The sequence below is a fragment of the Emiliania huxleyi genome, assembly GCF_000372725.1.
Source record: "Emiliania huxleyi CCMP1516 unplaced genomic scaffold EMIHUscaffold_24, whole genome shotgun sequence".
Classification (NCBI taxonomy): Eukaryota; Haptophyta; order Isochrysidales; family Noelaerhabdaceae; genus Emiliania; species Emiliania huxleyi.
The window spans coordinates 71,115-86,589 of record NW_005200250.1 but is presented as its reverse complement, the minus strand read 5'-3'; the positions used below and the strand labels follow the sequence as shown (position 1 = coordinate 86,589).

Genomic DNA, 15,475 nt, shown 5'->3' with positions numbered 1-15,475 from the left:
TCTCTCTCCCTCTTCCTCTCTCTCTGGAAGCTCTCTCTGGGCTCCCTCTCTCTCTCTCTCTCTCTCTCTCTCTCTCTCTTCCTCTCTCTCTCTCTCTCTCTCCCTCTCCCTCTCTCTTCCTCTCTCTCTCTCTTCCTCTCTCTCTCTCTGACGCTCGGCCTCGGCGCCAACCCGCATCGCCTCCCTCCCCGCCGACCTGTCCGGCCTCACCCGTGAAGACCCTCCAGCTGGGGGAGAACCGCCTCTCGGTCTCGCTCCTGCCTCCTCCCTCGGCGCGTCGGCTCTAGAGGCCGAGAGTGGCTTTCTTTCTTTCTGAGAGCTCGCGTACGACGTGGAAGTGCGATGGATCGCGCAGGCTTCGACCGCACTCGACAAGCTGGACGAAGGCCGCTTTCAACTTCTTCTCAATCTTGGCTGCTCTTTAAAACCAAAATATTTTGCTATTTGTTCGTGTGGGGGTACATTGCAGATTTTCTTTCTTGTTGTCCACCAGATTTGTCAATGTGCCGCGTCGGGCGCCTTGCGGGCAGAGCCCTTAGCCACCCTTCATATTCTGCAAAGGGGTACCCACGTGTTGCGTGACTCTGTGCGATTTCGGGCCCGGGGTTGTGCGTTTACGTGAACGTGGTTGTGTTTTTGTGTGAACGGAGATCGGGCCCGGGGTTGTGCGTTTACGTGAACGGAGAGAGCAAACTCCTCAGCTCCCACAGCAGGAAAATGTGCGCCAGCTGCCCGCTCACCTGTGTCCCGCCGCCGCGCACGCACCTTGCTATGTGCTCGCACGAGCTCCCGTCCGAGCCTCCGGCTTGGTGTCCCACTGCTGCGGAGCCGATCGCTTTTCCTCGGCGCTCGCGTCGAGCCGAGCTCTCGGCACTCTTCGGCGGGCGTCGCTGTGCGGGGCGCCCGTTTCCTGCTGGCCCGAGCGGAAAGCTCCACTTGCCCGCGCGAGCTCCCGGCCGAGCCTCCAGCTCGGTGTCCCACTGCTGAGGAGCCGATCGTCGTCCGTCGGTGCTCTCGATCAGCCGAGCTCCTTGGCCTGCGGCCGGCGACGCTGCAGGACGGCGCGCGCGCACCCCCCCCTCCCTCACCCGCGCGCTCTTCCGCGGGCGGCGCACACGCTCGCACCCCTCGCCCCGGTGCTCTTCCGCGGCGCAGCCCCCCCCCCCCCTTCTCTCGACTGTCTGTGCTTGTGCGTCGTGGGTCCGGGGTTGTGCGTTTATGTGAAGAAGAGAGATGCTGCGGATGGCGTGAAAGTCGCTAGAGGCCGTCATCGCATTCGCCTTCCTGGGCGACCCAGTGCTGACTTCTGACTGTCGTTGCTGTTTCTCGACTGTTTGTGCGTGTGCGTCTTGGGTCCAGGGTTGTGTTTTTGCGGTGTGAAAGTCGCCACGCTTGGATGTGACACGCGTGCCCGTGCCCCGTCGCTGTGACCTTCCGGGGAGCGAGGCTGGGGTGTGTTTGAGTCACAACGAAGCTCCCACAAGCTGCTCGTCGTGGCGAGAAAGGAGGAGGAAAGAGGGTAAGTGAAAGTGGGGTAGTCATCCTCTCTCCTTGGAGGCACTTTTGGACTCTCTCCTCTCCCCCCCCCCACCGCTTGCTCAGACGCCTCCGACAGAAACACGTGCGAGGCCGCGAGGACGGCGCGGAGCACCTCGCGCTCCGCGCCGTCCTCGACCACGAGGCGCGTAGAGGAAGACGACGCGCAAACTCACGGTGGGCTGTCGACCTGTCGTCGCTCCTTCCTACCCATCGACCTGCCGCGCCTCGCCCCGCTTGAGCAGCGCGTCGTGGATGTCGAGCAGCACCGCGGCATCGAGCGCGGCGTACCGAATCTGCGCGGGCAGCAGCGGACGGCGCGCCCAATCGCTGCACTGCTCCGCTTTGTCGAGCGCCTTGCCGAGCGTGCGCGCGCACACCCTCCGCAGCGACGGCTGCGAGTCCTCCCGGCCTTGGCGCGCCAACTGCTGCAGGTCGACGAGCGCGCGCGCGTGCAAGTCACTGCCGCAGATCGGGCGCAACACACTGAGGTCGCCCTGGAAAGCGAATCCCAGCACGGCGACCGCGTCGTCGTCCGCCGGGTCGCCGTTGAGGGCCCACCGCAGCAGCTCGCCCACCGCGCGCCGCGCCGGGTGGCCGAGGGCGTCGATCACCCAAGCCCCACGCCCGTGCACAGCGAGCTGGACCACCGCCAGCCGCGGGGGCCGCCGAGAGGGCCTCCTCCTCTCAGCAGCGGTGGCCGACTCCTCCTCCTCCGCCGCCTCGTCCTCCTCCAGCGCATCTGCCCACTCCGTGTCGACTCCAATGCGAAGCGGCGGCGAGCCGCGGCGTCGCTCCTCCCTTGCCATCGCCGCGAGGCTCCCGTGCAGCGCCCGTATGCTGTTCGGCTCGTCGACAAAGAGAGGTTCCTACGGGGAAAGGACGCATGACTCGTCCAGAACACCATGTCGCAGAGGCGTGCCATCGACAGCTGCTCCCCGCGCGGGAGTGTCCCCGCCTGCTCGAGGGTCGCAGCGGGAAGCGACTCGATGTCGAGGGGTGGCGGGGGCGCGATCGCGGGCGCAGCCGCAGCCGCAAGCGACGGCGCGGCGCGAGGCGCGCACGGCCACTCGCCGTATCGATCGGTGAGGAGCTCGGCCAGAGCCGGCGGCACAACCTCCGCGCCTCGCGTCGAGAGCGCGTCCAGCAGGTGAGCGAGCGACGCGCACGCCGCCGCCTCGTCAAGCAAGCTGCACGCGGCGGGGCGCCAACCCTCAAAGCCGACGGTGGCAGCCCAGCGCAGCGCGCGCGCCCACGCAGCGACCCTCGGCCCGCCGTACCGCTTCTGCCGCGCCTTCACCTCTCCCACGGCCGCATGCCAGCCGTTGCCCGTGCGAGTCAGTGTCGCCCACAGCCGCTCGCACACCGCCGCGTCGCAGAGGGAAGCCGGCCAGCGCACGAAGCCGCGACGTGGGCGTCCGCCGCAGCCACGAGAGAGCCGATCGACTGCCCGCTCAGCACGAGCGCCTCGACGACCCCCTCGCTCTTCACGGCGGCCAAGACGGCGCCCGCAACCATCCGCACCGGCCGGCGGGCGCGCCCCTTGGCGCCCTTGCCCAAGCACCGGCCGAGAGCCTCGTCGCGCGCGGCGCGCAGCAGCTGCTCCGCTCCGACGGCGTCCCCAATCACCTCCTCCTACGGGGCATGGCCAGGACCGCTCCAGGACTGCCACGCAGGTGGTGCCGTGTCATCACGGACGGCCATCGCCGCCTCTGTGGTCGCCGCCGCCGCCTCGTCGCCGCCTTCTGTGGCACCGATGCGCAGGCTGAACTCGATCGCGTGCCGCAGGATCGGCGTGTCGAGGCCGGTCGCGGAGAGGAGCGCCGCGCTGAGCGCCTCGTCCGAATCGGCGGCCGCAGCGCCGAGCGCCACGGCGAGCTCCACGACCGCATCCTCGAGTGCGGGCGGCTCATCCCCCGCGCCGGCCTCCGACCGCCTCCGCTGGCAGCAGGAGCAGTGCTTCGCGTGCTCCTCCTGGGCGCGCACCGCCCGCTCGTCGCCGCGGAAGTCGCGCCGCCGGGTGCTGGCCGCCTGGTTGCGCGCGAGCTCGTGGAGCAGGTCCTCGGGCAGCCCCTTGCTGCGCCCCATGCTGATGCAGTCGTCGCCCATCACCGTCCACGTCGCCGCGTCGGCGCCGTGTGCCTGCAGCATTGGCGTCGCTTGCGGTGTGTTCGGCGCGTGGTGTGAATGCGAATACAGTGGATACACTATTTGACGCGGTTGGGTGCACGGGTGCGTCCTAGTTAGGCTACAAGGACCTGTACGCTCAGCATCTAATCCTGTTTGCGAGGAGGAATCGGACAACTTGCTCGCGGCAGCGGCCGGCCGCATAGATGAGCGGCGTGTGACCTCGATGCGTCGTCGCGTTGACGTCTGCTCCGTGGGCGACCAGGCACGCGAGCACCTCTGTGTCGGACCGCAGCTGCGCAGTGTGGTGGATGGCCGCTTTGCCGTTTCGGTTCGCGTCGTTCACGTCGGCACCCGGAACCGATAGCAGCCGCTTCACCTCGGCGAGGGCTACCTCGGTCGGACCACTGCGGTCGGCGCAAGCGACTCGAAGCTGCTTCCCTAGGGCGGCCGCCGCTGCGCTCGCAGCGATGGCAGGCTGATCGATCGAGTCGTGCGCCGCCTTGAAGCACTCGCTGCAGGACGAGTCGTCAAACATGCGGGCGGCGGAACCAGCAGCAAACGGACTGAAGAGCACGGCTCGGCATGAATTTCGACATGAATTTCGTGCGAAAGGTGACAGAGAGCACTCGTGTTTTCCACTCCGGCCCGCACGCAGCACGCGCGCACATAAGTCGTGCGCGCGCACATACGTCATACAAGGCTCGATTAATTTTCTGAAAGAAAAAAGAAAAAAACCGCGCCCCCGCGATGAGAGCGCCACCGCCGCGGCTTCTCGCCAAGACCTGCCCTGACACCCACGACCCGGCGATCGTGAGTGCGATGCTCGCCTGGCACTCTGATCGGCCGCCGCCGCGGCTGCACCACACCGTCACGGAGGATGAGTCCGGCGCGCGGCTCACCCGCGTCGGTGGATCGCGGTTCGCGCCACTCGGGACAAAGTCTCAGGCCGAGCACGCCGTCAGGCGGGGAGACCTCCTCGTCAACGGGCTGGCGGTGGAGAAGTCGCGGCGGGTGCAGCAGGGCGACGTGCTGCAGCTGCAGCCGCCCGCCGCCGCGAGGCCGTCAGAAAAGCGGCTGCACGCGCGGGCCCGCTTTGTCGAGCACCTGCGCTCCCAGGGCCTGCGGGTGCTCCACGAGGATGAGGCCGTCGCGGTCGTCTTCAAGCCGCCGGGCATCCACACCAAGGCGGGCAGCAACGCGAAGTTCGCTGCGCTCGAGGACGCCCTGACGGCGGAGCTGTCCCCTCCGCCGCGCGACGCTCCCGACGCGCTGCCGCTGCCGCTGGCCCTGCACCGGCTCGACGTGCCCGTCTCCGGCCTCTGCCTGGTTGCGAAAACGAGGAGCGCCGCCGTCGAGCTCGGCCGACAGTTCGCCGCCCGCGAGGTGGCGAAGGTGTACCACGCGCTGCTGGTCGGCCGCCCGCCCGTCGACCAGGCCTGTGGCGGCCGCCTCGAGATCCGCGCGCCGCTGCAGGGCCAGCCTGCGGCGTCGACCCTCGAGGTGCTCTCTGTGACGCCGCACGCGCAGTGGGGCCACCTCTCGTGGGTCCGCATGTCGCCGCTCACGGGGCGAACCCACCAGCTACGCCTGCACGCCGCCGGCCTGGGCTGCCCGATCGTCGGCGACGACTTGTACTGGGGACACGCTGCGGCGGCGCGCCGCTCGCGAGGGGGGGCGGAGGCGCTGCCGCCGGTCCGGGCCAGCGGCGGCCTCTTCCTGCAGTCGTGCGGCGTCGCCTTTGCGCACCCGGACCCGCAGAGAGGCCTCGTGCAGGTGATGGTGGGGGAGGCGCCCAAGTTTGGTGCCTTGCGGGCGAGAGCGAGGAGCGGGGCGCAGTACCATGGGTTGTATGGGCGCACACTTGAAGCACGAGTGCGGCCGGTAGCTTAGTGGTCTTCAAACTGGCACTTGGAGCACTTGGAGTGCAGTCATCAACCGCACATCCAGGGCCGGGGAGCTCAGAAGCGCACCCAGCGGGCCGGATGATCGGGATCGGGTTGCGGGCAAGAGAGCCCTAGCCCTGGGGGTGCGCGTTCGCAGGGCAAGGGCCGTAAAGTAAACACGGGTCTCCGAGGGTTGGCCCCGCGTACCGGGTTTCCCCTTAACTGCAGGACGCCCCCTCTACTCGGAGCTAATGAACACCACACTGCACGCCCCACCCCGGGGGTGCGCGGTCGCAGGGCCATAACACGTCTCCGAGGGATAGTTCCGTGTACCGGGTTACCCCTTAACTGCAGAACGCACCCTCTTCCTCGACCGTGGGGGGGTGCGCAGTCGCAGGGCCATAACACGGGTCTCCGAGGGTTGGCTCTGCGCTCCGGGGTTCCCCCAGCGGCGGAATTTTTCCCTCGCGCTGTGGGTCCCCCCAGCTGCGGAACGCCCCCTCTACTCGGAGCTAAAGAATACTCTCCGAGGGTTAGCCCCGCGTACCAGGTTTCCCCTTAACTGCAGGACGCCGCCCTCTACTCGGAGCCAGTAATACGAGAATACGCACCGCCCCAACGCAATATCACACTACGCGACGATAATACGAGAATACGAGAATACGCAGCTGCGAGACACCTGTCGAGCAGCTTAAGCACTTTGTTGCGCGTCGCCCGCCCGCCCGCCCAGCTGGCCTGCCAGACCAGGGGGGAGCAGCTAACGCAGATGGTCCGACAGCCAGCGACGGCACCGTAGCCCTTGTACGGCGTTATGCCGCCGTCGGCTGCGCCGCATTTGCCAGTGGGCAACAGACTATTGCCCGCCTCGCAACTGACCGGCTTGCAGAGATAGCCTACTCAGCCTTCATCGACGACGACAACACCGAGGTCGCATGCGTCTGGAACGACACAGGCTGCAAGCCGCCGCCAATCGAGATAGCGCTTGCAATCCAGTCCGTCGCTTCACAGACTATGCCCGACATCAAAACAGTCGAACAGGCTCGCCAGTCTATTTACTGGCCTCTCATCAAACGTGCTATGGAGGATGAGATTCACGGAAAGTACGTCGTCAACCGAGCGTGGGACGTTGTCCAACAGGAGCCGTGGATGCACGTCATTGGAGTCAAGTGTGGGTCTTTACCTTTGTCTTCAATGACGACGGCAGCATCGCCAAGGTCAAGGCTCGTCTCGTTGGGAAAGGCTTTGGACAACGTGAAGGCAAGGAGTACCACGAGTGTTTTGCGCGCACTCTGAGCGCAACAGCCTTCCGCCTATGGTGTGCCATGGTCGCTGACGAAGACCTCGAGACTGACACGGCCGACGGCGTCAAGGCGTTTACTCAGGCTGACGTCGATGCCGAGATCTACACCCAGATGCCACCCGGGTTCGTCAAGAAGGGCTTTGTGCTCATGCTTCTCAAAGCGCTCGAGGGCATCAAACAGGGCTCCTACCTTTGGTTCAAACTCAACCAGGACGCCCTCGTCAAGCTTGGCTGCGTCGCCTCGCTCACCGAGCCAAACTTCTACAGCCACCCAGCCTTTCGCCTAAAAATCATCGTTGTTTTTGCAGACGACGTCGCAAACGGCTTTGCCGCTTCCGCCACCGACCAGTACGTCCGGTTCAAAGAGGAATATGGAACGTACATCAAGATTGCGACGCTCGATATCGTCCCCATCTCCGTCTTCACCGGAATCGAGGTACTCCGCGACCGAGCCAACCGCACGCTCACTATTCGGCAGACCCGGTACATCGAGCGGATTGCCGCCCTCTACGGCAACGAGATTGGCGCTCGTGCTCAGTCCACCCCAGCCGGCTCGACCGACGTCCAGCGCGCCCTCTTCGATAAGCTCGAGCCTGCTGCCGAGTGCAACCGCATCCCCGTCACCGAGTTCCTGAAGCCGCTAGGAACCATCGGGTGGCCTGCCGAGATGACGCGCCCCGACATCAAGTACTTCTTCTCGAAGCTCGGCTCTTTCTCTCAGGCTTGCGGCGCCGTCCATCGTGACGCCATCATGACCGTCATCAACTATCTCAACGCCACAAAGCACCTCGGCATCACCTACGGCGGAAAGCTCAAGATCCCCTACGGACTCGACACTTTCCCGCCAGGCTTCATCGAGTCTCGTGGCCTCCACGCCTACCATGACGCCTCCTTCGGCAAGGCGCCACACTACGGCGGATGCGTCGTGATGTTCAACAACGGCGCCATCGACTGGAGCGCCAACAAGTCCAAGATCGAGGCTCTCAGCGTCGCCGAAGAGGAGACCGCCACCGCCTCCGTCGCCGCCAAGAAAGTCGTCTCCTGCCGGCTCATGCTCGAGGACGCTGGCCGAGCTGTCGCAGGCCCCACGCCCCAGCTCGGTGACTGCAAAGCCGTCTTTGACATCATCGTCAAGCCCGGCTCTACTGCTCGCACGCGCTACTACGAACGTGCCACCATGTTTGTCAAGCGCCTCTTCATGCTCCGCCACGTCGCGCCGTACCTCGTCGGCACTGCTTACATGATCGCCGACGTCTTCACCAAGACGCAGGCGACGCGAGCTATGTTCTTCACCTGTCGCGACTACATGCTCAACGCCAGCAACGGCCCCGGCTTTGCTGTGACGCTCCAGGGGCAGGCTGCCCGGCTGTGGAGCAAGCTCGTCGCGACCGTCGGCAAGGCGTGAGTCATCACCCCTTCGCCGAAGACGCGCGAGTCGTCCGAGATAGTTGCCGATGCAACTAGGGGGGAGCGTTAGAGACGACTCTCTCTCTCCCAACTGTGAACAGTCGTTATCTGTATATGCGCAGCTATTCATAGCCGCGCCTGTTGTTTGTGTGTGTATCCGCGCTCTTGGCGCGATTACGAGACTGACTAGTGTGTCGCACTAGTTGTACTTTTCGTAATAGTATTCCGCATTCATTGCGAGGGCGGACCACTCCTAGCGTGCAGACCGCGGGAGCTGGTGCCGCGGCCAGTGTAGACCTGGCCTGCGCTGTGACGCGCGCGCTCATATATCTTCAACGGTGGCAGCCCGCTTGCTTTGCGGTGGCAGCCCGCCTGCTTTGCGGTGGCAGCCCGCCTGCGACAGCGCGACAGCGCGATGAACCGCAAGCTCCTCATCTCGGCAATCTCCAACCTTTCGACCGCCTACAACCTGGTCATCATCAACGTCTCGCACGTCACAATTGCGTACCAGTATTGCGGCGGCGCCGACGCCTGCTCGGCGCAGGTGGAGGCGGCATCGACAGCGGTGCTCGTGGGTGCCATCCTTGGCCAGCTCACGTTTGGCTACATTGGCGACTGCGTCGGCCGGAGCGCCGCGCTCCGCCTCACGATGGCGCTCTCGCTCTTCGGCGCGACCATCTCGGCCGCGGCGGTACCGCTCGGAGGCGATAGCTCGTCGGTGCTCACCTTTCTGGCGCTCTCGCGGTTCGTGCTCGGCGTCGGCGTCGGCGGCGTGTACCCGCTCTCCGCGACAATCGCCACCGAGTGCGTGCACCGTCCCCATCCCGCCGCGAGCTCCTGCCGTCTCCACCGGGCGGAGGCTGAGGCCGCGGCTGAGTCCCGCAAGCCGCGCACCCGAGCGCTCTCTGACCCCTCCCGCTATGACCCGCGCCAAGATCACACGCACACCGCAGTCGACGCACAAGCACACACCACCGCGCTTAGACACGCGGCCGTGGAGACGACGCGCCTCTTCGCTGAACGCTCACGCACCTCCGCCGGCAGGTCGTCGAGCAACGCGGAGCGCGGCCGGAACGCGTCGCTTGTCTTTTCGATGCAGGGCGTCGCCAACCTGGCGGCGCCTCTCGTGTCGTGGGCCCTCCTCGCCGTCTTCGGCGTCCCCGCCACCGGCTCGGGCGGCGCAGATCCAGGCCTCGCCTGGAGGCTCGCCCTCGCCCTCGGCGCCCTCCCCGGCCTCCTCCTCGTCCCGTGCATGGGCGAGGGGCGGGGCGGGCAGGGCGGAGGCGCGCGGCCCACCGCCGACGAGCGGATGTCGGCGCCCATCGCAGCCCTGCGCGCCGAGGCGGGGCGGCCGGCGGGCCCCTCCTCCACCTTGCTGTCGACGCTGCGCCAGCGAAAGTACTGGTCCAAGCTCCTCGGCACCGCGGGCGGCTGGTTCCTCTTCGACATCACCTTTTACGGCAACTCGCTCTTCCAGCCAACCGTCCTCTCCTCCGTCTTCCACGTCGACCAGGCGGCGCATCTCGGCGCATCTCGGCGCATCTCGGCGCATCTCAGCGCATCTGCGCATCTCGGCGCATCTCGGCGCATCTCGGCGCATCTCGGCTCACCTCGTCCGGATCCCGCGCTGTCCAGGCGGCGGCCGGCGACGCGCCGCCGCTGCAGGGCGACCTCGCGCACAACCTCTGCGCGCAGATGGCGGTGGTGGCGGCGATTGGCCTCCCCGGCTACTACGTCTCCGTCTGGCTGATGGACCGGGTCGGCCGTCGCCGCATCCAGCTGCAAGGTTTCGCCTGCATGGCCGCCGCCTTTGCCGCGCTCGGCCTTGCGTACGACAGCCTCGAGAGCGCGGGCGCGGGCGGCCGCGTCGCCATGCTGCTCCTGTACGGGCTCACCTTCTTCTTCTCCAACTTTGGCCCCAACTCGACCACCTTCATCCTGCCGTCCGAGACCTTCCCGCCCGAGGTGCGGACGACCCTCAACGGCTTCTCGGCCGCCATGGGCAAGCTCGGTGCGACGCTCGGCTCCTCCGCCTTCAAGCCGATGAAGGACGGCATCTCTGCGGCGTGGGGGCCGGCGGCCGGCCTGCGCTGGACGATGCTCGCGTGCGCCGCCGTCTCGCTCGCCGGCTTTGCGCTCACCTATGGCTTTGTGGAGGACCGGCGCGGCATCGCGATGGAAGGCGCGGCGACGGCTCGGGAGGAGGACAACAACGGGGGCGCCAGTGCCGCCCCAATAGAGGGCGGCCTTGGTGCGGCCTTCTTGACTGTGCCTGCCAATGCGACGGCGGAGGCGAGAGTACGACGGGAGGCGGCGTGAATCGGGAACGCAGCACAGCAAACAGAGAGCGGTCAGGGGAGCGCGTGGCGCCCGTAGACAGCTCAGCCGGGAGCCGAGCGCAAGACTGAGTCCCGAGCCTGCGTGCCACAGCGTCGTGCCATATCGGATAAACCCCCATATGTGTGATATGTGGAACTGTTGTACTTGTTTATGTGAAAATCTCTTCGAGGTGTCAAAATCAGTCAAAAAATGAGTGCCGAATGGTCCACAAGACCCTGCCCCACTTCGCACTTGGTCTTGCACTCCCTCTGGCTCTGCCTCGCTGGCTCTCGAGGCTCTCCCCTGTGCCACTATACTTACTCGCTCCCTGCCGCTCGTGGCGCCCTTCCCATTTGCTGCCTATCCTTTCCGCAAGTTGGCGCTGGCGCCGCTCAAGCAAGCATCGCAGACCTGGGCGACGCGTGCGCACGCATCGTGGCTCGCGCCTCTGCGCTCCCTACACTGACTGAGCGGCCCAGACGTCCTCGCAATACCGGCCTGCGGCGCGCAGCTTCTCGACCGGACCGCCCTCGAAGCCATCGTCGAGGCCGGCGTCCACTAGCACGCGCGAGAGGGTCGCGCGCACGTCGGGCGCCATCTTCGAGGCGTCGCCGCACACATAGACATGCGCGCCCTTCTTGATTAGCTCCGTCATCAGCGCCTTTTCCTGCGCGACGAGGTGCTGCACATACGTCTTTGGCGTGCCCGGCTTGCGCGAGAAGGCAACGAAGAGCTTGAGCGAGCCCGCCGCCTCCCACGCCTGCAGCTCCTCCTTATAGATGAAGTCGGACTCGTCGCGGCAGCCGAAAAATAGCACGTTCTCCGTCTTGCCGTCGGCAACGCGGTCCTGGATGAAGCCGCGCATTGGCGCGACGCCGGTGCCTGGTCCGACCATGATGATGGGAGCATCGCCGGCGGGCAGCCGGAAGGAAGAGCCCGTGTCCTTGACGAAGGCCACAGTCGGCATGCCGTAGCCCTCGGGGCCAAGGTTGTTTGAGGGGTAGACAGAGGTCGGGTAGGGCTTCTTGAGGGTCTGAGCCTTGAGATAGTTGGAGCAGACGCCCAAGTGCTGCCTGCCCGTCGGGCTGCGACCTTGCACGACGGAGACGGAGATACTGCACTTGCCCGGCAAGTGCTTGGGCGACGAGGAGATGGAGTAGTAGCGCGGCTTCATCGGCGGGAGCATGCCGATGAAGGTCCCCGCGGGCACGCTCACCGACGGGTGCTCTTGCAACACCTCGAGCAGCGTGCGCCTACTCGCGAGCGACAATGGCCTAAGACGTGTTGTCCGGGCTAGCCATTCTCGCTTGCAGGGGTGCGACGCCTCTCCGCGAGGATATACTGCTCATAGAGGGTTGCCCGGTCCTCGGACACCTCGCCGGTGTTGTCCGCGCCAAACTCGGCGAGCTTTGACAGGTGCGCCGCCTCCGACTCCTTGGAGGCGTGCTTGACGAGCGCGTGGAGTTGCGAGCGCGTTGCCGGCTGCTGCAGCTCGAAGTAGAATGCGAGGACGTTGAAGATGGGGAGGGGGCGGCCGAGAGGCAAGTGTGACTGATCCTGGCCCGCCGCGTGCTCAAGCCTCACAACGCCGTCCCGCGGGAGCCCGAGCCGATCGAGGTGCGCAAAAACGACCTATTCGACGCATCGGACGCGTCGGCGTACACATGAAGGGGAGCCCGCCGGCGGTCGAGATCTGCGAGGCTGGCCGCGTCAGGGTTGGCCCCAACGATGCCGTGGGCCGCTACTTTCACGACTGCTACCACGAAGCGCCGTTTGAGTTCATCCCAATATGGACAATCTCGGCAATCTGCGGCGTGATTGTGCTCTTTAACTCGATTCGACACGTCGTATCGCTCCGGCGGATGCCGATTTCACCCCGTCAGCAGCACTACATCGGCATCGCACATATGCCTCTTGTGTTTGGCTGCACAACCCTGCTCTCCATCTTGGCGCCTCGCACGATGACGCTGCTGCACTTGCTGCAGGCCCAGTATGAGGCGTGGGCGCTGGCCTCGTTTGGTTCGCTGCTGTTTCTGTTCCTGACCATTGCCGCTGTCGAGACAGAGGAGAAAAAGGAGCAGCCCAATTACGGCGACCACATCCTGAATCTGATCAATCAGGCCGCTCATGTACCTCACGCACACCACCGGGCATGGATTCTCGCATTCTTACCACGATGCCCATCAAGCACCGCTCGTTTCTGCTGCGAGATGCAATCTGACACAAAGTACACACGATTGGCGCATGACTGGACCGCTCATGCCCCGGCGCAGGACGGTCCAAAGAAACACTTTTTCTTCTTCCTCTTCTGCTTTCCCTACTACCGCTGCTGGTGTGACAACACAAGGCGGACGCTCCTGCTCTCAACAGCGCACCTTCACGTTTGCACTGTTTGACAGGCCCGCCTTTGACATGAAGCGGAAGCACCTACTTTTCATGTACTACATGCTCGAGCAGTTCACCCTGGCCACACCTGTCCTCGCCATCCTCGCCATGTGGGGCTTCATTGCGCTCGCTGGCCGCGAGGCGCGCAAGCTATACACGATCTGCGAGGTCCTCAAGCTGCTATCGACGACGTTTGCGCTCTGGGGGCTCTTTTCGTTGTACCGTTGCACGCACGACGCGTTGGAGGGGTGGAACACCACCAAGAAGTTCGTCGCCATCAAGCTCGTTCTCATCTTAAACATCTACCAAGGCTGAGAAGCCCAGAGCAATCACGCACCCTCATCCACTGCCCAAGGCTACTCCACACACACACACGCGCGCGCGCGCGCGCGCGCACGCACACACGCACGCACGCGCACTCGCACACACACACACACACACGCGCGCGCGCACGCACACACACACACACACACACACACACACACACACACACACACACACACTCACGTACTCGTTAGGCTACTTTGTCGGCAACCTTGTGAGGGCAGCGCACAGTGGGGGCGGAGGCTGCCTGAGGAACCATGAGACCATGGGCGAGCTGTACTGTCAGTTTATTCTGCTAATAGAGACGGTCTCTTCATGGCGCCAGCAGGCGACTGTAACGGCGGCTCTTCACACGTCTCGGTCTGCTTAGGTCCTCATGGGCATCCTCGTCAAGCGCGCTTTTCCGCCCGAAGAGCTAGTCAACACCTTCCATGTCGAACGGCGAGTACTCCTATTCAAGCTCTATGCCCTGACTCGTGTCTGACGGTCCACCCCATCCAATAGGCACGGCGCAATGATCAAACTCGAACTGCTTGACGATATTGCACAAACTGAACTACCAGTTGCTATCCGGCCATCCCCCCGCCGGAGCGCTGTTACCAGCACGAGGTCTAATGCGAAAAGCAATGCGTCGTCGCCAAGACGAACTCCCAGCGCGCACAGTGACAAGGGCAGCAGGCATTCCCGCATCTCCATGAGGAACGCGATAACGGCGGTCATCGACGGCCCTAGGCGCCACCAACAGGCGTACCCGCGTACGCCATCCCCCGAGACCCCCAAAAGAATCGGCTTTATGAGGGGAGCTCCACCTGAATCGTCGAAGGGCGGCAAAGAGGAGCTGGGGAAAGAGTTGCTCTGAGCGCGGAAATTTCCCAAGTCACTTTGAAGGAGGTTGGCCGCAGGCTCTCCTTTCTGTGCAAATATTGGCTAGCGATTTTCTCTTTTTCGGCCCAAGAAAGAAAGAAAGAAGACAGACAAACCCAAACGAGGGATGGGGGAGGAGGACAGGGTCCACATCTGCACGAGCTTTTGGAAGGACGATCACGCTGCTGCTGTGCAGCTTTAAATTCTTTTGCCCCCCCCCCCCCCCCCCCCGCAACATTCATTCATGACTCTTAGTCAGCGCTTTGATCCCAATCACGACACATGTTTGACTCGCCTAGTGTGGAGACGCCGTGTACCGTGGGGCCTTGTTGTCCTAGCACGGGAGTACCCGTGTGGCCCGGAGGTAGATTTAACAGCACCCCCCCCCGCACCCCCCCCCCCCCACCCACAAGCAAATCCTCGACCAGGGGCTATCGGGCGTGGTGCTCTTGCCGTGGCTGGAGCCGGCGGACAGTGCCGTCCTACTTCCTCCTCCTCTACCGCTATGCCCGGAGGTCTCCAGCAAGACGGTGACGGCAACGTCACGGCGCTCGACTGCAGCGGCCGTGGCCTCACCGAGCTCCCTCCGTTCCTCGCCGACGGCCGGCTCGATCGCTTGCAGATGCTCCGCCTCTCCGGCAACGCCCTGCGGTCGCTTCCACCGCCTGTCTTTGAGACGGGCTCGCTCACCGAGCTGGCGGCCGGCTCCAACCACATCGCCGCGCTGCCCGAGGAGATCGGCCTCTGCAACCGGCTTGCGATCCTCGGTCTCAGCGGAAACACGCTCGCGGCTTTGCCGCCGTCGATCGGCCAGTGCAGCGCGCTGCGCACGCTGAGGCTATCGGACAACCGGCTCACGGCGCTTCCCGATAGCCTCGGCGGCTGCGCCTCACTCACAGAGCTCTACGTCTCGCGGAACGACTTGCGAGCGCTGCCCGCAGCGGTCGGCCGCTGCCCTCTGGTCACGGTCGCCGCCACCAACAACGCGCTGACGGGCCTGCCCGACGGGCTGTGCGCCGGCCTCGGGGGTTCCCTCTCTTCGCTCTCTCTCTCCGACAACCGCATGGCGACTCTCCCGGAAGACATCGGACAGCTGCGCAGGCTCTCTCTCTCTCTCTCTCTCTCTCTCTCTCTTCCTCTCTCTCTCTCTCTCTCTCTCTCTCTCTCGCTCGGTTCCTCTCGATCAATGCCGTTCCCAAAACCTCGCGGACTTCTTGCGAATGCCCATCTGGTTGATGACCACACCGATGCCGAACCCTTTCAATCAAGGTACGGGCCAGACCCCCAGGGAAATGTAGGAAATGCCCTCCCCCCTCCCCCCGTTCCG

General features: G+C 64.9%; 6 protein-coding genes across 6 annotated transcripts; 3 read left to right on the top strand and 3 right to left on the bottom strand.

Annotated features, from left to right (window-relative positions):
- Window positions 1-1,742: 1,742 nt before the first annotated feature.
- On the bottom strand, window positions 1,743-3,687 carry EMIHUDRAFT_205337 (hypothetical protein; the record flags this gene model as incomplete). The annotated part of the gene is made up of 5 exons (XM_005778714.1): window positions 1,743-2,214; window positions 2,287-2,405; window positions 2,441-2,893; window positions 2,968-3,143; window positions 3,291-3,687. The coding sequence occupies 5 exons, from the start codon at window positions 3,685-3,687 to the stop codon at window positions 1,743-1,745; spliced, it is 1,617 nt and encodes a 538-aa protein (XP_005778771.1).
- A 115-nt stretch (window positions 3,688-3,802) lies between these two features.
- Window positions 3,803-4,201, bottom strand: EMIHUDRAFT_205336 (hypothetical protein; the record flags this gene model as incomplete). Its single annotated transcript, XM_005778713.1, has 1 exon — window positions 3,803-4,201. One exon carries the CDS (start codon window positions 4,199-4,201, stop codon window positions 3,803-3,805), a length of 399 nt encoding a protein of 132 aa, XP_005778770.1.
- A 284-nt stretch (window positions 4,202-4,485) lies between these two features.
- Window positions 4,486-5,556, top strand: EMIHUDRAFT_100428 (hypothetical protein; the record flags this gene model as incomplete). Its single annotated transcript, XM_005778712.1, has 1 exon — window positions 4,486-5,556. The coding sequence occupies one exon, from the start codon at window positions 4,486-4,488 to the stop codon at window positions 5,554-5,556; it is 1,071 nt and encodes a 356-aa protein (XP_005778769.1).
- A 3,045-nt stretch (window positions 5,557-8,601) lies between these two features.
- On the top strand, window positions 8,602-10,774 carry PTA4 (putative inorganic phosphate transporter). The gene is made up of 3 exons (XM_005778711.1): window positions 8,602-9,060; window positions 9,301-9,760; window positions 9,892-10,774. The coding sequence occupies exons 1-3, from the start codon at window positions 8,672-8,674 to the stop codon at window positions 10,573-10,575; spliced, it is 1,533 nt and encodes a 510-aa protein (XP_005778768.1). The 5' UTR covers window positions 8,602-8,671; the 3' UTR covers window positions 10,576-10,774.
- Window positions 10,775-11,032: 258 nt separating this feature from the next.
- On the bottom strand, window positions 11,033-13,551 carry EMIHUDRAFT_100426 (hypothetical protein; the record flags this gene model as incomplete). Its single annotated transcript, XM_005778710.1, has 4 exons — window positions 11,033-11,828; window positions 11,918-12,207; window positions 12,951-13,002; window positions 13,496-13,551. 4 exons carry the CDS (start codon window positions 13,549-13,551, stop codon window positions 11,033-11,035), a joined length of 1,194 nt encoding a protein of 397 aa, XP_005778767.1.
- A 1,102-nt stretch (window positions 13,552-14,653) lies between these two features.
- EMIHUDRAFT_64587 (hypothetical protein) lies at window positions 14,654-15,148 on the top strand (the record flags this gene model as incomplete). Its single annotated transcript, XM_005778709.1, has 1 exon — window positions 14,654-15,148. A coding segment is annotated over one exon (495 nt), but the record flags the coding sequence as incomplete, so codon positions are not given.
- Between the last annotated feature and the right edge of the window lie 327 nt (window positions 15,149-15,475).